The 21855-nt window shown below is 39.5% G+C and overlaps 1 protein-coding gene across 1 annotated transcript; it reads left to right on the top strand.

The window, feature by feature from the left end:
* The first annotated feature begins 94 nt into the window (after positions 1-94).
* Positions 95-6806, top strand: FST (follistatin). The gene is made up of 6 exons (XM_057389697.1): positions 95-413; positions 2330-2521; positions 2919-3137; positions 3485-3709; positions 4738-4968; positions 5688-6806. Exons 1-6 carry the CDS (start codon positions 332-334, stop codon positions 5768-5770), a joined length of 1032 nt encoding a protein of 343 aa, XP_057245680.1. The 5' UTR covers positions 95-331; the 3' UTR covers positions 5771-6806.
* The last annotated feature ends 15049 nt before the right edge of the window (positions 6807-21855 follow it).

The raw sequence follows: 21855 nt of genomic DNA, 5'->3' as shown, positions 1-21855 counted from the left end.
TCGGGGCTGGCGTGGGGCTGCGCGGGTGCGCGCCTGTGTGTGCGTGCACCTAGAGCGGATAATTGGAGAGGGTTTCCAGAAGGTGGAAAATGTCACCTGATTCACACTGAACTTTTTAAATCTCCCCACCCCCGAGCAGACACACACACACATTAGGAGACCGCCCACCGCAGACAGCTAGGACCCCCGTATAGATTTAAAGAGAGACTGCATTCAGAGCCTGACGTTCATTCAATAGAGCGATCATAAGCAGGCTGGCTAGTGCTCGCTCCCTCTCCCTACTCCCCCTCACGCTGTCTCTGCGCCTCTCTCACTCCCTGCTATACTGAGGATGTTAAATCAGAGAATCCACCCGGGCATGCTCTTAATCCTGATGTTTCTGTGCCACTTCATGGAAGATCACACAGTGCAGGGTAAGACCAGACTGTTTATTCGCAGATATATTTCTTTCTTATTACTATTGTTTTCTRTCTTTCGGGCACTGTTTAGTTTGCTTGCGGTGTTAAACGCCTCTCTCCAAGGTTCAACAGAACAGAAGTTAACTGTGGGCATGGGATTGCTTTGTACCGAGGTGCAGAGGTGTCAGATCCCTTTTTGATCGGATCTTCGTACTGCTCTGCAAAGGCACAGAGGACAGCTAGGATATTTCTTGTTTTTTTATTGTTATTATAAAGCATGAATGAAGAGCAGCATCGGGRGGGAACTTTCTCAGTTTCTGCTCCCGAATGACTACTCAAAGTTTGTTGGTAATTTAGTTCAGATTTTTATCTCGCCTGACTGACTGAAGGGGAGGTGGTGATGGAGAACCCCACGATTACAGCTGACATTTTTAGAAATCAATAAGTGGTCATTTTACATTTGACTTTAATATTGGGATTTCCTCCTCCTCCCTACTCTTTCTTTCTTTTTTTTTTTTTTTTTTTTTTTTTTTTTTTTTTTTTTTTTTTAACTTCCCCGTGCGAACAAAACAAACCCGAACCTGATATTGACAACTCTTAAGAGCCCTCTTTCGACACAAGGGAATATTGATTTTTAGTTTGGGGGCCTTTTTCCTTTTCTTGACCGTGTTCCAGGCATAACCTGGACGTCTTATCATTGCTTCTCTTATAATACTTTTTTTCTTCTTCCCTCCCCAAGTACCGGGCATAAATTAATTTAACATAGGCAATTGTAAGCTCAAAACTTTTTTTTTTTAAAGGGCATTGTTTGTCCAATGATTTTTAGTGGGGGGGGGGGGGGGTCTTCCCCCGCTCCCAGCGATATCTCGGCTGGCCGATCCTGACCCCTCGCTGCGGTACATTCCCATCGGAGTAAGGAGGCAGGATCGAGCCCTGGCTGGATTAGCAGCAGAATCAATTGGTATTGAGTTGCTGGAGAAGTCACATTGGTTATTCACGAGAGACTCATCCCAACCAAAATGCTTCAGCTAAAAAAGGGGGAGTTGCTTAGACTAATGTTCTTGGCTTGACTCCACAAATAACAGGGATACTACGGGGGGGAAAGGCAAAAAATAACCCCAACAAAACCCACTCTATCCGGTGTAAGGACAATGTACTTTCCTCTGAAATGCTTTGCAGGAGAGATGGCACCTATAACTTTTCCAGCTTGATCGATTTTTAAAACTCTGTAGGGACCTCCTACTCAAAGTGTCCTTGTATTTTATGTACTCTGCTCACTTTTTTTTTTGGAACTCTGCTGAATAATTTTAGTGAAGGAAAGACATTTGTTAATAGAAACAGCAAAACGTGGAGATTTCGAAAGACTTCGCTAACAGCAAATGTTCCCAATTCGTGCAGATTGCAAAATGGGCTGGGAGTGAAACTGTGCGGCACTAAAACAATGCTGCTGTGCAGCCGCGGTGAGGAGGAGAGGGCAGGGGGAGGAGGAAGGAATTTGCAAGCGCGATTTTCTTTTTATTCCCTTTTAAATGCACATCCTTTTCAAGCTTCTGTCACGTGTCGGCAGTGCTCCTTCTGCTCTACATATGGAATAAATACCTCCAAAAACTCTCGTTCTGTTTTGGCCGGGTCTTCTCTTTCTTCCATTTCTTTTCATTTAGTTTTGTTTTGTATTTTGTTTTGTCGTTTTCTTGGTTTGGGTTTTTTTTGGTTGTTTCGTGGTTTTGGGGGGGAGGGCGGGTTGTGAGGGAGGGTTTGTTTGTTTTTTAAACTGCGCTTCCAAATGGGCCGTAGTAGCTGCGGGTTATGAAACGGGACAAATAAAAGGAAACAGTCTAGTAAAAGTCACGGCAAGGCGCACGTGCTGTGTCTGGGTCACTGGTGGCCGCCACTGATCCGTCTGGGTGTCCCCCCCGCCCCCCGCCCCGCAGCTGGGAACTGCTGGCTCCGCCAGGCGCGGAACGGGCGCTGCCAGGTCCTCTACAAAACCGACCTCAGCAAGGAGGAGTGCTGCAAGAGCGGCCGCCTGACCACCTCGTGGACGGCGGAGGACGTCAACGACAACACGCTTTTTAAGTGGATGATTTTTAATGGGGGAGCCCCAAACTGCATCCCGTGCAAAGGTGAGGGGGTGCTGGCGAGCTGCTCCGCGCTGAGGAGCGGCTCCGGCAGCGGGGAGGAGGAGCGGGGAGGGAGCTGGAGGGGGGCAGCGCGGTCCTCTCGCTTCCTTCTTCGTCGGGGCTTTGAGGGGCGTCTCGTACCAGCCTCGGGATTAAGGACGGGTCCCCCATTTCTGCCCGCCGCCTTGCACATCGCGAGGAGAAGGGAAGGGACCCTCTCTCCTCCCTGCCCTAACTGGCAGAGAGAATTTTCCTGGAGTGGTGTGCGCTGGAACGGGAGGGAACGGTGTTTTTTTCTCTGTGCTCTGGGTTCACGGTGTCTTTTTTTCTTTAAGCAGTTTTGACAGCAGGTCTGTTCTGCACGCTTGGTACTAAAGTGGTGCCTCTTTCCTTCCATCAGAAACATGCGAGAATGTGGACTGTGGACCAGGGAAGAAATGTAAAATGAACAAGAAGAACAAACCTCGGTGTGTTTGTGCTCCGGATTGCTCTAATATCACTTGGAAGGGCCCTGTGTGTGGCTTAGATGGGAAAACCTACAGGAACGAGTGCGCCCTTCTCAAAGCCAGATGTAAAGAACAGCCTGAACTTGAAGTCCAATATCAGGGCAAATGCAAAAGTAGGTTTGCAAATCTAATCCAATCTCCCTCAAATGCCAAAGGGTGTGTGTGTGAGAGTGTAGGGAGGAGGAGACATTGGGTATACTTCCTTATAGGAGCCAGGCTGGGAGACAGTAGCTAGATCATGCTCAGCAGACAAGGACATAGCTGAACTGAATGCTCCCCATAATCTAGCAGCACTTGTGTTCCACCAGCTACCCTGAGATGGAAAGGCATCCTCCAGCAGCCCTTAAATGAGGAGAGCGATTGAAGGCTTTTGTCTGATCTTTTGTTCTTGCCATCTATTCACTCCTCACTGGGACTCTGGTATCTTCTACTAACCAGTGTATTTCTGTCCGTATTTCAGAGACCTGCAGGGATGTCTTATGCCCAGGCAGCTCCACGTGTGTGGTTGACCAAACCAACAATGCCTACTGCGTGACGTGCAATCGAATTTGTCCAGAGCCTACCTCCCCCGAACAGTATCTCTGCGGGAATGACGGCATAACCTACGCCAGTGCCTGCCACCTGAGGAAAGCTACCTGCCTCCTGGGAAGATCCATTGGATTAGCCTACGAAGGAAAATGTGTCAGTAAGTATCGTAGGAGGAGACTGTGAGTGGGGGGAGCTTCCTCAGTCAGCTGTTTCTTAGCATCCAATGTGTGTAACTGGATTGATATARTAAGTGCTGGGGAGGAAGAGAAACTTCAGCAGCCCGGGTTAGTGTTCCCCTCCCAGAGAAGGAGAACTTAGTCCTGGAAAAGATTGCAGCAGGGATGAGGGAGAAGAGGGCCTGATCCTGCTGTGGCTGTGGGTGCTGATATCAGGCATCCAGGGGAGAAGTAGCCTCCCTGAGATACATGATGAGATGGTTACAATGTAAGGTCTCCTTATTTAGTGCGTCTGAATTCCTGGAAACAATTGTCTTCAAGTGGTCTTGGCAAAGATTATGTTAACTTAATTGAAAACATCTGATCACTTTTTCCCCTTTAGAAATAATTGTGAGGTTTGGACACAGTGGGTTGGTGAACACAGGCAAATAATTTTTGTGCAACCTGGCATTCTCTGTTGTGAGTGATTCCAGAAAGGACACACAGTGCAGTGTATTACGATGAAGCACCTGCAGGGCAGCCTCTGCTCCCCAGAACTGCTGGGGGAAATTGGGGGAGTCTCAGGTTGCTTATAGCTGGCATAGGTTGAGGTAAATTCCCTTTCAGATCTTTTAGACAACTGCTCTCCATGGGTTAGTTTAAAAATAACAGATTTAGAAATGCTGGACCTGTTGACAAATTCTACATTTACCACTAATTTGGGGAGCCGAATTTCCGCTGACATGAAATGGAGCAGGATAGCCATGTACAATAGGCAAATGAAATTCTGTATTCCCAGGGCCAAGCTTTGCTGGCACAGCTGTCTTTTCTCCCCCACATATAGACAGGCAATGTTATCCAGGGGAATACTTGCTTAAGCAAAATCATCAAGCATCATCACATATACTACATCTGAGCTTTGTTTCTTCACAATTCACAGGGGAAAGGGAGGTTTGGGGGGTTGCTTGTCTTTGCTTTGCTTTTTGCTTTACCTTTTCACTTACCTCTAGTATTCTGTGTGTATTTTTAGAAGCCAAATCCTGTGAAGACATTCAATGCAGTGCTGGGAAGAAGTGCTTGTGGGATTTTAAGGTTGGCAGAGGTCGGTGTGCCCTCTGTGATGAGCTGTGCCCTGAAAGCAAGTCAGAAGAAGCTGTGTGTGCCAGCGATAATACTACTTACCCGAGCGAGTGTGCCATGAAAGAGGCCGCTTGCTCCATGGGTGTGCTTCTAGAAGTTAAGCATTCTGGATCTTGCAACTGTAAGTGAGATTTTTAAATCTGCAGACACTTAAGGCTTCTGAAGGCGATACCTAGGTAATGAAGACTTACACCTTTAAACATAAGAAAGCTTGATTTATTGATTCAAGGTACAGTAGAATATAAGTATCTATCTTTCACGCACACACTTTGGTTGCTGATAAAAATGCAATAGATCTCCAACAACGAGCTGGCCTTCAAGTTGGAGTTTTTTGGGGATGTTCCAAGGACAAGCCATTCTATCAGAAAGGGGTTGCCCGAGGAGTGTAATTCTTGTGACTTTTTTGTACTTTGTCTGCTCTCGTGTGCTTTGCTGATTGCTTTATTAACTCCTGGATAAACTCTTAACTCGGTCCAAAAGAACAAGCTTAAAGGTAGCACATGGCACCTGGTTTAGCACAGTGGCCTCTACTAACTCTGAATGAAGGACACAAAGCAATTAAACTAAAACACCAGAGCGCTTTTTATTTGATTTCAGGAATCTGCCAATAAAACCTGAGCCATTGATTCTTCAGAACTTTCTGCAGTTATGACTTCATAGATTATGTATAAAAAACCTTATTGCATAACAGCAGATGCCAAAGAGCATCTCACTACAAGTCGCATAAAATGCAACGCTGTATTATGGCTGTTCAGAGGGCTTTGAAAACATGCACTGAGCTGCTTCTGCGCTGTTGTTGTCCTTATTTAAACAACAGCTCCCCTGTATTCCCCCATCTAGCAATTAATGAAGACCCAGAAGATGAAGAGGAAGATGAAGACCAGGACTACAGCTTTCCTATATCTTCCATTCTAGAGTGGTAAAATCTCCACCTCTATTGAAACAGCCATTGGGCACAAAATCAATGTCCGTACTGTAAATAAGTGTATGCTTATTTATTTTGGGGAGATAAAAAAAAAAAAAAGTATACATATAGTTGAGTCTCGTAGACATTTATTTATACTGTGTCATGTTTTATAATTTATACATAAAATGTCTGGTTGACCGTACACCTTGTTTTTTGAAGAAATTTATTCGTTACGGGAAGAGCAGTGTTATTTATTGTGAGGTCTCTTGCTTGTAAAGTAAAGCTTTTCTTTTTTCTTGTGAACTATAAGAGTCCATTCCTTAGAGCCTACCCACACGATCTCATCTCTGTTTCACAGATGTTAACTCTTTTCCACTTTAACAAACTTGCATGTCAGTTTCTGTTACGTTTATTTATTGGATTTTCTTTTTGCCGGTTCTGTACATTAAAGATCCCTGTGTTTTTGTTTACAAGGAATCTTGACTGACCAAAAGGCGTTGTAACTGACTTAAGTATACTTTCAAGGTGCAGTGAGGCAATCTTTAAGGAAACTTCTTACACTTCATTTTCTCTACTTCTGTTCACATTGTGTACTAAAATTATCTCGGTGTGTTGAGAGTTTATACTGCGTTATACAAATTTTGAACCCAAAGAAATTGGATTATGAAGTTTGATAACAGCTACAGGCCTAACTGTAATAAGAATAAAGGTTTTATTTTATTTTTATTGATTTATTTTTTTGTAACATGCATAAGCGTTTTATCACTTGTAAAGGGGTTTATCACTTTATAAAGGGGTTTCCTTTAAGATGGTCTTGCAGTACCRCTTTCAAAGTTTTTTTTTTCCCAGTTGGTGTGTTGCTAAAAGTTATATCAAAGCTTTATCAGTTCAAGTTTCTTGCTTTTCATGATACTTTTTTTCTGATGCAATTTTATATTTTCAAACATGGCGAGTTAAATATAAATTCATTTAAATATATAGTTTTGTACTTTTCTACCATGTAAATGTGCAATGTATATAAAAGTTATAATGTGTATTTGTAAATAAATGATGAGTGAAAAAAAAAAATAAAAAGTGGAATTTTCCCTAAAGGCAGTCCTCAGTCTTTCGTTCTGAAAGATTCTGGTCCTCTGCTTTCTTTTGCACCATGCAACACTTTCTAAGGCCATAGCTCTCAGCTCACAWTGATATAAGAACCCTATTTTCAGATAGGCACAGTGTTCAAGTTTAGGTCTAAGTACAGTGATAGAGGAGAAGAGATTTGTCATTTTTGTTCTCCTCTCAATCATCTAAATGAAAAGTCTGTCACTTCATAGAACCACATAACCATTCGGGTTGGAACAGACCTTAAGATTGTGTAGTTTCAACTCCCAGCCATGAGCCGGGATCCCTTTCACTATGTCAGGCTGTTCAATGGCCTTGAATATTTCCAGGGATGGAAATTTCCCTGCAGGATCCTTCAGATACTGGAAGGTGTCTATGAGATTCCCACACAGCCTTCTCTTCTCCAGGCTGAACAATCGCAGTTTTCTCAATCTGTTTTCATAGAAGACRTACTCCAGTCCTCTTGCCAACCTCATGACCATCCATTGGACTGGGTCCAACTGTTTCATGTCTTTCTTATGTTTGGAACCCCAGAGTTGGATGCTCCAGATGGGGTCTCAGCAGAGCAGAGTAGAGGGGTAGAACCCCTCCCTCACCCTGCTGGCCATGGTCCTTTTGATGCAGCCCAGGATTTCCTTGKTTTTTTGGGCTGTGAGCACTCACTGCCAGCTCATGGTGAGTTTTCATCAGCCATCCCCCCCAAAATCCTTCCACTCAGGGCTGCTCTCAATCACATCTCTGCCCAGAGACATGAGGTGTGKTTGGGATTGCAATGACCCAGCGGTAGGATCTTGCACTTGGCTTTGTTGAACTCCATGAGGTTGCATGGCCCCACCTCTCAAACCTGTCCAGGTCCCTGTGGGCTGCATCCCTTCTTTCCAGCACATCCACTGCCCCATACATTTTTAGAAATCTTTTACTTTCACATTTCTAGGATAATCTGAATACACATTTGAAATTTTGCTGTCCTTCAGATCCATTTAGATGACCAACATGAAAAAGCAAAGCAGGATCTTCTTGCTCAAATTCAAGATGGGTGACAAATAGCAAAGAGAAAAAAAAAAAAAATCCAACAAATAATCAAAGAGCACACTATCACTTGGAAACTACCAAAAGTAAGTTTAATTTGGAAGTTCTTTTGGTCAACCTATATTAAGACTTGGCACCCTTTTGAGACTGGCTAATAATACAGTGAACTGCGAAAAAGTACAGCAGGATCCAAAATTCTGTTCCGTGCTACCTGGATCATATTGTTCTCACAAGYAAAGCCTCACTTACAAAAATTTCTCTATCATATAACATAAAACTTAAACATGTACTTACACATCTTATTCAATGATATTTTAAGTACTGAACTGAGGTCTGAGTGAAGTTGATTCATCCTTTTAGTTTAAATAAAAATATTTGAAGCATTTCCTGCTATAGTCTTCCGTATATTTTGTGCTATATATGAAACTCTAATTTGTTATGGATTGTTTAGCATTATCCAAAACACACATAAGTTAGTCATCTCTGAATATATAAAAACTACAAGCATGTATTTATAATATTGTACTCTCAGGAATAGCAAAAATAYTTGCCCTTCTGTTACCTGATATTACCTCATTTAGACAAATATTCTCTCTGGAAGGAAGTACATGGTGAGTAGAGCAAAGGGAAAAGGATTTTGGTCTCCTGAGGGAAGAGAACCCAGAAAAAAAAAGAGAACAAGGTTCAGGAGAACAAAGATATGGAAAAAGAATCTATTGGAAAGGCTCTCAAGGAACTAATAAATACATGTCAATGACAGAGAAACAACCTGTTTAATAGATAGATTGACTATCAGAGAAGATTTTCCTTAAATTCACTTAGGTGCCAGCTACTTAATTTCCAATAAAATAACAACATTAAAATATTTGTTTTAATTGTAAATATATTTACATGTCTTACAGAGAGACTGTAGCAGAGCAGGATTTCTGGGTTCTAGTTTTATGTCCTGCTGCCAATTCACAAAATAACTTTGAGAATATCACCAATAGACAAATTCAAAAAAGAAACAAAAACTCCAAGAAGATATATTTACAGCAGCACACATATACTAAATGGCCACAAAAATCTGTGTCACATTTTTTCAGATAAAATTATTTAAAAGCTCTGAAATGGCATCTCTCATTGTTACTGCTATTTCTATACAGCTGAAAATTTTGAAACCTACCTTGCACCAAAGCGTGTTTGTGATGTACAGGTGTGGCATGTCCTGAGAGGCTTCATGAAGTAAGCATCTTCTGAGCATGCCTAACATAGACCAGCCTCGTCATGAATCACAACAGCCTCAGAGACTTTCTCCCAGAAACACATCCAGAGGTTGTGGAAGAACAACAGCCAACATTTTACATATTATCATACTTGTAGATAAGGCCCTTGTTCTTGAATTGGGAGATGCAGGTTCAAAGAGATGCCAGTCTCTCTCAGAGGAGCTCTTTCCCAAGAGGGCATCCAGCACCAACTCAAGGTGAAGCTCAGGCTGGAGGACTGTCATGCCTGCTGAAGCCATACTTCTGTATTGGACAGGAGGCAAGATTCATTGAGAGAGGATAATTTGCAACCCTAATAGATGCTCCTTTTGAAGAGGAAGTCCTGGGTTATTGCCCCAGGGGCTGCCTACACATTTTGCATTTGTAATTGAGTAACATGCATAAATAGTGCTTGAAGCAGGGGCCGGAATCCAGGTTGGTTCCCTTCCTCCTTCCCTCAGCAGGTAAGTGCCTTCATCCTTGAGCTATGAAATCATATTTAACTCTGCTTAAATCAAGATTACAAATCTCAAATATTTTTCTACATTTAGTCATAGCTACAACAAAAATGAGGGACTTTACCTTTTTCTTCCTCTCTTCAAGGCTTGTACATGGGGGACTTTTCGGGGAGTAGAAATATGAATTTAATTCCCTCAGTCTAAAGAAGGAGAGGTTGTGTCTGTGTGTGTGCCATGTGTGTATTTGTTTTGCTATGTTTTGTTTTGTTTCTTCTCTTAATGCACAAGCTACCCAGGCTGTTGTTTAAATGAAGATACAAAGATGTTTGGATGTCTAAGTACAGAAAGGTACAAGAAGCTCTGAAATCATGGGGACAAGCTCCCAGAACCAGAAGAGAAATAAATTTTCAGAAACATCTTTCTCTTCAGTGTTTCGTATTGTCTGGCACACATATTCCCCTTGCTGTCAATCACATTTCTGAAACYCCTAGATCACCATGGAGTACACGTTTTGTACTGAATCCCAGGTCTGTGAAGTTCATTCACAAATGCAGTCAAAGTAACTTGAAGTGCATGTGTTTGAAAACAGAATATCATATTCTGGCACTAAAGTAAAGTGACCCTAATTCTCAGAGACTCAGCTTGAGGCATKTGAGTAGTAAGAATCTTGCCTCTAAAGCCCTGGTTCCCAAATGTGTTTTTCCGCCCAACACAGGCAATTTTGATCACGCTCAAACATATTTCTGATAGCCATGTTCTTATTACAGAATTAAGAACAGTATCATCAGACCTCTTTTGCACCTTTATCTTTTTGCTTGCCTTCTGCCTGCAATGCACATCAAATAAAGCTACATTCCAAGCCTCTCCACAAATTTCAAACAGCTGCTATTTCTGCCTCTTTCTTTTTCTTTTTCCTTATTTTTCTTTCTTTCTTTTTTTTTTCCTTACATAAAAATACTTCCTTCTTTCCCTCCAAATGCAAATCAGGTGAAATTAAATTTCAGTATGCTGTGCTGTTCTCTAGGCAGTGACATTTTACAATACGATGAATCACCAGCACAGAAACATCTGTATTTTATCCCTTTGAAGAACTAGGATTCCATGTTTTCTGGTGAAGCATAGCATTTGTATATAGACCAAGGCATTCACAAGGTATCAGATGTGAAATTTATAACTCCCTGAAGATAAAACAATTACTTTCTTTTATATATTTCTATAATTCTAAGGTCTGTCTGACACTCTATGGCAGCATGAGTTTTGCAGGCAGTATATGAAAAGTAATTTGCACAAGTTAACTCTTTAATTTTTTTTTCTGATAGACATAAATATATAATAGATCATAGTGGGTATATTTTGCTCTCAATCATTTTGGATCATCTRTATAATTCACATTCATTCATTACTTCTAAACAGTCGGGCCAATGAAATTACCACACTGTGGAGAAATACAAGTGGTGCAAGCCATAGTGTTCAGCTCAGAGAATGACTTGGTGTTAAACCCACAGGATTTGGCTTATTTTCCTGTAATTTACAACCACATTCTTTTGATCTCTTAGGCTTTAAATGCACTTGGTCAACTTCACCATGCAATTGAAGAATACTAAGGTGTCAGAAAACCGAGAAGGAAGTATGGACTTTGATAACAGCTAATCAGATGTCCCAGATCCTACAGGATAATGAGTTTACCAAGGTTCTGAAGTGCAAATTTGAATGCGTGAAGGTCCCTGAATTTCCAGTGCCACTCAGTAATGCCATCTAAACCTCCCACTGTTTCATTGAAGTCTACAGATACTCAGAACTTCTCAAAATGAAACCACAACATGCATATTCCAGACCCACACTTTAGTCATCTGTTTTGAAAGATTATTGAACTATAAAAAAAAATCAAATATTTCAAAACTTTAAACACTTTAAAAATTAATTAGCAATTAATTGGTAAATTTCATGGCATTTTAGAGGTCCACGGCAAAAGCAGTATTTAAAAAATATCATTCTTAACCAGTGTATATATACACACAAGAAGTTTTACATAGGAACAGTTTTAATACCTTTTCCAAGACCCTTTAGCAATTTCAAATGTTCTTACTCAGATATCAGCGTTCCTATAATCTTCTGCTGAACTTCACATAATGTACTTGTCATTTTMATTTCCAATGATTTTCATATTTTAAGAGGTACTTGGAATGACAAGGATGAAATTGGTGGGTGGCCACTGAAGATACTAAAAACTGCTTCCATCTCATTGCTGAACTAGAAGCACTGCTAAAATAAATAAAGCAGGGCAAAACTCATACACAAGCCACGTAGGTAACTACGCAAGTCACTGGACAATGGAGACAGAGGTGGCACTGGTGACAAGCAAGCTCTGCAGTACATAAAATGAAGGAGTCAAACAGTTAAAATACAGTTTAAAACAATGTTATTGTTCAGATTTGCAATTTTTTTTGTTTTTAGTGGTGACAATAGCTCTCCAAAAGACAATAACTAGTACCAGCTAGATTGGTCAAGATAGCAAGGAAAGCCAAAAAACACAAAATTCAAGACAACACACTTGGAAAAACAATAGATAAAGCCCACTGGTACAAGTAAGGAAAACCCTTCAGGGATGTTTTCCATAATCTTTTTCACCTACAGTGGTTTAGTGAGATTGATTCAAACTCATGTTTCAAATGGTGACTCCACCAAAACTGCAAAAAGCCTAAAAGGCTTGATATTAAAGATATACAAATAATGAGTGTTTCTGCATTTGGACTTCAACCTTAAAGAAACTAATTTTAATTCTTTTTATGAGAAAGCAAAAAGGGACTGAGTCTATCCCTATAAATATACAGACTCAGAGCTCCAAACTGACACAGTGTGCAAACTCAAGAGTTTGCATACTCCTCAACCCAGCTTTCATGGAAGCTGTGACTATTTSTTGATTAATCTCCCCAGCATTCTCCCCTCACAGGCTCTGATGGAACTTCAGCCTTCATGGAAAGCCATTGCCAGTGCCAGCAGTGTGGCAAGCAGGACCCTATGAGCTGATGGGGCAAAATCCAGCCATGGGCCACAACAGAAGCCCACACAAAATCCTCATTTCCTATCTGGAAAAAAGGCCAGAATCTGAGTGTGTAACCACAGCCTGTTGATAGCAAGGGTGGTCTAACACACAGAGTTGAGTACATGCAGTGAGCTTCACTGATTTACTGCAAGTCAGCAAAGAGCTCTTCACTTCACACTGCAAAAAGTACATGGTGAGGCTTAAAAACACTTGAGAGTTACTCTGTCAGCTTCAACTCACCACCATCCCAGCTCTCCACCATAATGAACTAGCCAGCATCTAGATAACACTTTTCTGAAAATAAATCAGTGAGTGATACTCCCTTTATTAGATTCGTTTTTCTTTTTTATTTTATTTGTTTGTGTGAGGGGTTTTTTTTTGTTGGTTTTTTTTTCTTTCCCAAATGAGATGTAGCAAATGTAAAATTGAGAGAAATGAAGAAATAACATAAAAGTATCACAATCACAACAAGGTAAATTAAAAATAAAAAGATGACGGCAGAGTAAAGCTACCAGGAAAAACACCACAGGAACAAAAAGAAATAAAATTATGCTAAAAGTTTCATGTGAAGAACCACTCACCAGAAGGCCATTTGCATCAGACCCTCAGATGCATGAGCAGCGCTACGAACGCTGAAGTGCCATCTACTGGTATATTTTGTGCTAACCATGTTGCTTGGAGTCCACCATAGGACTCCACATGGAATGGGAGATCCATGTTTTTCTYTGCCACTAACTTTTTGGTGACTGTGGGTAATGGATCTTGTGTTATAATCTCTCCAACGTAAAATTCAGATACTGAGATTCCATAACCTGTGCAAAGCTCTTTGAAATCTTGTAGTAGTATGTTCAGCAAGAGRATAGAAACTTTTGCATGTCCACATCCAAACTCGGCACTTCTGGAGAAGATGCTACAAAATGAAGTATAAGACTCCTAAGAAACAGAGAACAGAAGACAGATGAGGAAGAAGAAAAGAGAAGGTAAAGACCAGTAGGAGTTAAGGAGGAGAATCAATAGTGGAAGTGATTAATTGCTAAAGACAACACAATTTACAGTGTAGTTTTAGCAGATGTGTAGTGTTGCTCCAGCTGTGGGAACAGTAGACTCTCCAGATCTTGTTTCTGACACACAATAACTGCGAACTCTATTATGTGCAAATAATAAATCTAAGCAGCACCTCCAACATATGAATGGGCAAGAAAAAGGAGGTCATATTTTCAGAAGTGTTAGCACATATTTGTCAACACCAAACTTGGCTAATAGCACAGAAGAAGACTAAAAGACAATGGTAACACATACACAAAGCAGGATGGGAGCTCGCAAGTAGACACATGGTTGTGAAACCCCATGTTTAATAGGTAAGGCCCCCAGGGATGGCAGACAGGCAGGGTCTTGGGCCGACTGGATGGGCTTGTTTCGCTGATGTATTTACTGGCTGGTATGTTAATTTTTTCAATGTGTTATAGAGCAGTTCCCAAGTTAGGGTCATGACCCCACTTGGGGCCCACAAGCCTGGAAGTGAAAATGAAAGTGGGGTTGTGACCCTGGAAGTAGGGTTGCTAAGGGAAAACTTCGGGAAGCACTGATGTTGTGCTACTAGGTGAGACCCCTATGTGGACGGTGTGTTTAATCACTGCTGAGGGACAAAGTTTTTACCAGTGCCTGTATTTCCCAGAGATTTAGGTCTTATTTCTGACTGATTTATTACCAGATTCAAGTAAAGGTCTCAGGTACATGAAGATAGATTTGAGAATTAAATTCAGAATTTTGAGTACTAAGTCTTGCAAAGATCAGGATCATAACGCAGTGAGGACACATCCACCATTTTCTTTAAAATATCCATTACTAGCTACATYAGTTTACAGATTAGAGCACTTCCCTCACAGTCCTTGGCCAGAAGAAATCACACCCTCTTCTGCTATTTTTCAGGAGTGGGATCGCACTGCCAGGCCATCATTGTGGCACAGCGCAAACTCTTTGGGTTTTGTTGAACTCTGCTTTGTTACCAGCGAAAGTAGGGGTTGTCCCTCACCACCCGTATGATCTTTGGGCAAGGAACAAGTGTGTTGGCTAAGGAAAGAGCTACAGCACTGAGAAAGACACTCACCAGTGTGAAGTCTGACATTCTTTAGAAGAAGTGTCACAAATACCTTTTCCAAGATCAGAATGCAGCCTGGACAGTGAAGGTTTGAAGGTTTAGCTGCTAGGACCTGTTCATCTAGTGCCATTTCCAGCATTGTAAAATACCCTTGTTGGCCTTGAGTTGCTGCATGCAAATGAGACAGTTTTTCCATAGCTCCTGTGTAATTTCTGACACCCCACAAGGAAGCTTGTGATAACCCAATGGGTTTTAAACAGAACAAAATCCCTATATTGGACAAGTGAATTGAGCCCTTATGCTCTTAAGTCATGCAAGTACTTCTGAACAGTTATGAAAAGTAGACATAAAGAGATGCATCTCCTTATTTCTCATGCTCTATGCACATTTATTTCAATCTAAAATTATGCTGTGCCATGACTGCAGCTTTCAATATAGAGCTGGAGAATATTTCTGGCTTTCACCTAGAGAAATATTTTGTAGTCAGTAACAAAACAATTATGATATGTGGCATGCCATTTTAGTATGTGAAGAGGCATTAACAGTTGATTTTTGGCAGCAACATGTCTCTGTTTCTCATTTATTAGTAACTTGTATTGATTTATACCAGGATTAATTATTGATACAGACATTTCATCCATATTTTTTATGTCACAAGCAGGGAAAAAGGCATGGCTGTGAACAATCCACAGAATGCTTTATGAAGCACAAATTCCTCAGAGAATATCGGATATCCACCTGGTGTCCCTGAGTGCTGGATTTCACATTCAAATCTCTGAATTAACAGATGTGTATAGTCACACATGGGCAGAAAGCCTCTTCTTGATACTCCATTCGAGGAGGCTCATGGACACTGTTTATTTTAACAAAATGGTGGGGTACCTTGTGCTCATGAAATTTCTTCCAAATCTACACGTCTTGGAATGTTAATAACCAGTATCTGCACAGAGTTCAACTCCCAAGTTTTAGTTCACAAAGCGCATCTTAAAAAGACAAGTATACTTACTGAAATCAGTTTCCAAACAGAAAACAGCCACAATTTTGAGCAGAAGTCTTCAAATCTAAAAAACATGCTCTTCTAATGTATGCAACCCTATTAAAAATTAGATTTTAAAATTTTTGCCTAAATATTTTGGTAACTGAGATACAAACATTTCAAATTATCTCCGGCAAACAAAATTTATAGAACCCACTATTATGAAAACTAAAAATGGTAGGAAAGGTAGGATCCTTCAAAAATAAGAAAATTGATTTAAAGTTTACCATATCTTAAAATACAGCACATTTCAGATCCTTACATTTCCTCTGTTAAAAGTGGGGATTATAAAACTATTTTCAAGCTTTTTCTCCACAGCTATGAATACTAGAAATATAGGCTTCTATGAAGCAATCATGTTATGCAAGAACTTGCNAAAAAAAAAAAAAAAAAAAAAAACAAACACTGAAAAACATGACAAAGTCATTAAGAGTCAGCAAGGCTGCTGCCAAGCAGAGAGGACTTTATTTATTCAGAACTGTTCTATTCTATGAAAATGAAGCCTTATCTGGATTTAGGAACACCTATTTTAATTAGTCCCACATAGGGCAAATCATTCTCCTCATCTAAAAATGGTAATTCTAGCTTAAACATGTTTTATGGGTATATCCTCTTCTTGGCAGTGAAACAAGAGTCAAATCTTCAGCAAGAATGTCAGCATATCTACATCTTTGGAAGRGTAGAGTGAAGCACAGTTATCATGACAAAAAGAAATTGCATTGCTAGCAAACAAAAATCAAATGTATTAACTATTGACCAGATTTGAATACTCCATTTTCTGAAGTACCACTGAAACCAAATTGTTATTTAGAATTTGATTTTTCACAGGGGCAAGTAGCCACAGCTGCTTATAAAGTTTTAATAGCTTTTCACTGCAGTAGCAAATCATATAAGAGCATATCTTATATATTTTATTATAGTCTTGTAAAATATTCAACAACATGTATCAAGCTCAGAACCTATGTTCTCACTCTTTGTTCTGGTGGTGCTAATAACGGAAAAAAACCCAAACAACATAATATTTTGACATATGTGATCCCCAGAAGAAGAGCTGAATATGTCTGTCACTGTGAAATCTTTATCTTTTCTAATAAAAAGCAAAACATTTAAAGTCAGCTTTTCAACAATTCATGTAAAAATGATTTTTTTTCACAAACTATTTGAATATTGAAAACAAATGAATGTCATTACTTGCATATACAATCACTCGATGTGCTGTCTGTCTCAGGCAGACTGTGCACTGAACTCTCAAAGCTTCTGTGGGTTTCACAAAACCTGCAAACCACAGATGATATCTTTGTTTAAAGCCTCCAATGGGGGAACAAGTGGCTCAACAAAGTAGAGGGCGTGTAACAACTGTTGCTCATGAGGAAGGTCTGACAGACCATCACATTCATTTTTTCCTCTCCCTGTGTTACAAAGCAGCACTGCTGCCAATAAGTAAATCTAGGCTGAGGAAAGAGGTGGTTTTTGCCCTTCCACCATTCCGTGAATGCGCATATCGTTGAGCCACTGAGTTCAGAGAGCTGGGCTGGGGCTTAAGAGCCAGAAGGGGACCCTGGATATTCTCCTAAGGCAGGCAGGGATACAACAAAATCTGGCAGCAGTGTTTGATAAACCGAGCAGGGTCACAGCATGGGTATGTGAATGCAATGTGAATTTGTTATCAAGGTTCCTGGCATAGTTTTGGCTCAGGCCAACTATTCCACAAATCAGAATTGTATTTCCAGGACCTGCACAGGCCAAGGATCATCCCCAACAAGAATACAGTTAATACAGAGGAAAGGCCATATTGGCTTCAAAGAATAGTCCATTTTATTCATTTACACAGACACAACCTTCAGGTCAGGTTTACACAGTGTCTGTGTGAAACACCTTATTTATACATTTCCAGAAATTACTTCTATAACTTGCAAGTAATAATGGAATGGCATAAGACAAAGCCACAAATGAGCTGTGCATGATACTCATCTTAATTTTCCAGCAAAGGCAAGCATGTATCAACCTGACTGTGTTCCGTGCTCCTTTAAATGTACCACAGAGATTTTTCTTGGAGACTCAGGAAAGACAGACAGCAGTTAAGTTAGTATAGTCAATTAATTTCCTAATATGCAAACAGTAGACAAGCAAAACACTAATAAACAGAAAACATGCTTGTTATTAAAATACCCAGGAAAAAAATTGATTGATTTCAGTAACTTCAGTGAACTTCACAATCTGTGTTTCTGAATAGGAGAAATGCCAGATTTGGAATAAGTAGTTGCCTTATGGAATCTTGGCGTTTTCTCCTGCTCAGAAATGCAAACTCTGAAGTTCAACTGAGCTATGCAAATCATCTTGTCTTATGCTCCTCTTATTAGGCAATTCTGTCTTGATATTCTGAGTAATGAACTACATAATACAGTCTCAATGGTACCTGGAATCAACATGTTACTTCAAGAGCAAAGACATTTTCAGTAAAAAATCATTTAGAATAATTTCTTTCATCCTTAAATTAAAGAGCTGCTGTCTGCACAAACATAGCTAGGCAGACTGAAGCAAGGAATGAGAAGGAATCAAGAGGTATTAAACACACCTCGTGGGTTCTTGATATTACTAGCAATATTCCAGGTGCATAGCTCAGTCTGAGATGCTATCTAAACTATGGGATGTGGGTAGATAATTCACATTTCCTTTCTTCTATGTCACTGATCTGTCTGCATGAGAACATATTATCTAACCTACTGAACAAAAATAAATCACAAAGCTCTGTTTTAAAAAGGATCAGAGAAATTTTTGCAAGGTTAAAGCAAATACCAAAATACATTAGTAAGACAAAGAAAGAAGTAAGAATGCATGAGAAAGAAAATTAAAATAGCCAGATGTACTACTAGGACTACTAGTACTAGGAAGCAAATAAGAGGAGTTACATCACAAATGTTTATGTGCCTTTTTTTTTTTTTTTTTTTTTTTTTTTTTTTTTTTTTTTTTTCTGATTCCAGAAAGTTGACTTTCCAGCAGAGAACTAATCAAAAGCTACCTGTTTGGACCATCCTTGTGGAGAAAAAGCACTCTAGTTCTTCTTAAGTAACAAAGCAGAGTAAAGGCTCTTGCGTTGCCTCCATTAGGATTTTACAGACTTAGTTAACAGGAACTAGGTGATTCACTGAGGTGAAAAGAAATCAAACAAAATAGAAATTAGTGAAACAACAGCATCTGAGCCTTCACTTCAATGCGAGCTGGAGAAATCTGCACCTGATTTGAGCATCCAGGTCAGCCCAGGAGCTCAGTGCAGCATTATTGCTCCACTTGTGAGAGTTGTAGTCCTTTCATGGGCACCAAGTCTGGTGTTCTTCCAAAAATCTATTCTTTTGCAGTAAGACAAGCCTTCTAATCTTCCTGTTGCAAGAACATTGTGTCTTGGGTAGAGCTGGTTGAGAGTCTCAGATAGCCATCAGCACTTTGATGATTGTCACTCAAGATTTCAGTGCAAAGGAAGTGGGCCATCAGCCTTGGTAAAAGTGAMATCCCAATTTCAGCAACATAAAGGGAACCAGTGAGAAAGGCACAAGAAAACTAAAAAATAGTGACTCGCAAAACACTTGCATTTCTGAGGCAAATCTTAGTAGGGCAATTTGTTAAGATTCATTATTAATCCAGCAGACCTAATTGCAGCTAAATGTATCTGTCAAGAAATTATCTTATTATCATCTTAAAATTAAGTTTTGATCTAACTGAATTAGTCCATGCATGGAGGAACACTGTTCTATTTTCTTGTTGATGTCTTGAGGATTTGTGAGCCAATTGCCTTTTTTTTACATCATATCTACTTCCATCAAGGTATTTAGGCTGCTTTAAAAGACACAGTCAAGAAGTGCTTCATTAAGGAAATCACATACATCCCTAGAAATCATGTCCTTTAAAAAAATAAAATGCTAGCTAACAGAGACCCTGTTTTGGTTGTAGTTTACAGTCTAAATTTATGAAACTACAGGATTTTAGCTGCTGTAGAGCTTTGTAAGAGGTCTTCAAGTCCTTCTTGGATCAGTTACATGCTAATTCTGGAAACCTATCATCAGCAACTCATGAAAGGGACATCAGGTACCTAGAATGCTACAAAGAAATACAATTTTCCTCCAAATAGTTATGTACGATGAAATGGAAATACAAAAGACTTTTTGTGATTCCTTTCCACTGACTCCTCTCCACCTACTTTTGTTATAAAAAGGACAATGACCTATGCCAGAAATGAGCATGACTTGGTGACTTGTCAAAAACGGAATGCGTAATGCAAAACCAAGAAATTGGATTAGGCTAATATCAACTTCCAGTAAAAACATTTCCTATGAAGTCTGAGTTTGAAGCTTATTTTTACATGAAAGTATTTAAACTTTCACTGACATTTACAGTTTTAAACATCTCCAARTTGTATTTTTCTATTAGCAGGCAAATTATGGTTTCTGACTTAGAGATTTCAATTGGTTGACATGGTAAAGAGAAGAAGTGAATGACATTCTGGGAAATCTGTACCTTGTAATTCTTGGTCTTAAAGACCTGGGAGAAAAAGCTTCAGGTTCCCCAACGCTGCCCTATAGGTAAGATTATTATTTATAATGACAATCTCTGATCAGGCATAGCGTTGCACATATTTTGAAAAAAACAACATATTTTCACACAAAGGAAATGAAATAGAGATAATCCACTTGGGTATCAGCAAAAATCACACCATGACACCATGAAGGAAATTCTTAGTAATGCTAGAAGAAGGTAGGGAAGGATAAAAAGGCAAGCAAAAAAGAAAAAAAAGGACAAAAAGAGGAAAAATAAGATAATCACAAACAGACCCAAGAAATRAGGTATCCCATCAGAGTGCTGCTTAAATTCCTTGTTTTAATTTGTCTTTACTTTGAATATATAAAATAATATATATAATTTTACCTTGAAACAAAGTATACAGATGTTGATAGCAAACACTAGGATACATGCCGGTAGCACAGATAGAGGCACAGACATCACCCAGAATGAACTATATGACCATGATTAATTGGTAGTGACAACAGATGAAAGATTGAGACTCCAGACTGAGGAACAACCAAAAATAATACAAGACAATAGTGTGATATGAACAAACTTCAAGTCAAACGTAGTCCCAGGACAGGACACAAAGAGCAATAAAGCTCTTGAACAGACTTCTGTAAGGAGCAATGGGGCAAAATTAGCCCCAATCACCTTATGATGGAATTTTATCAAAAACGGTTATATGACATTGTTGCCTAAAACAGGACAAGATAGGGTGTGCCAAAACACCCTTTATAATCCTATATATTCTTTAAAATAATATTTAGCATAAGAATACTATATATTCTTATGGTTAAAAAGACCAAAACACTTTTCCACTATTTCTAGAAAAGTGATTTAGAAGGATGATAACCTGCATTAAACAACTTTCAATTAAAATTTATTTTCTTGTTCCAGTTCTTCACTTTGAGAAGCTACCAATGCAAAAACTTTCAAGCATCCAAGGAAAGAATTTAAATACAGAAAGCCAAGTAGTATATAGAAAGCTTTTAACCTGATGAGATAACAATCAAAACAGAATAAATATGTGAAAGAACCATGGGCTTTGCCTTTGTAGGGAGACCTTAAAGACTGAMGGGTGTGGTGATGAAGAAGGTCACAAAGATAATTACTCAATGCAAAATTCAAAATAATTTGTATAAGTATTCCTTAACTCTTCACCCCCCCCAAATTTGTAGCAAATCTGTAACAATTAAACAAACTTTGGTACCAATGCAGAAAAAGTCTGGGGTTTTACTGGCTATATAATTTTCCTGCTGGCAAATCAAACATTGTTCATTACAAAACTAYGGGAATTGTGAATGTGGTGCATGGACTTCATAACTTGGAATTTTTTCCAAGAAATATCCCTAAAAATTGAAGTTCAGAAACATGTAAAAACAAGTTTCAATGTTGTGTTATCTGTGCTTTTAAAGACAGAGAACTAAGAAAAGGGAAAATTCTTTCTCTGTTTTCACTGTATTTTAGGAATCCAGTTGTTTTCTGAAGTGCAAATTGAAATTTTGTCAATAAAGGGGTTATTTCAAGAGACT

The sequence above is a fragment of the Malurus melanocephalus genome, unplaced genomic scaffold (assembly GCF_030028575.1).
Source record: "Malurus melanocephalus ecotype Western Australia unplaced genomic scaffold, MMel_1.1 scaffold_18, whole genome shotgun sequence".
Lineage (NCBI taxonomy): Eukaryota > Metazoa > Chordata > Aves > Passeriformes > Maluridae > Malurus > Malurus melanocephalus.
This window is presented reverse-complemented; position numbering and strand designations above follow the sequence as displayed.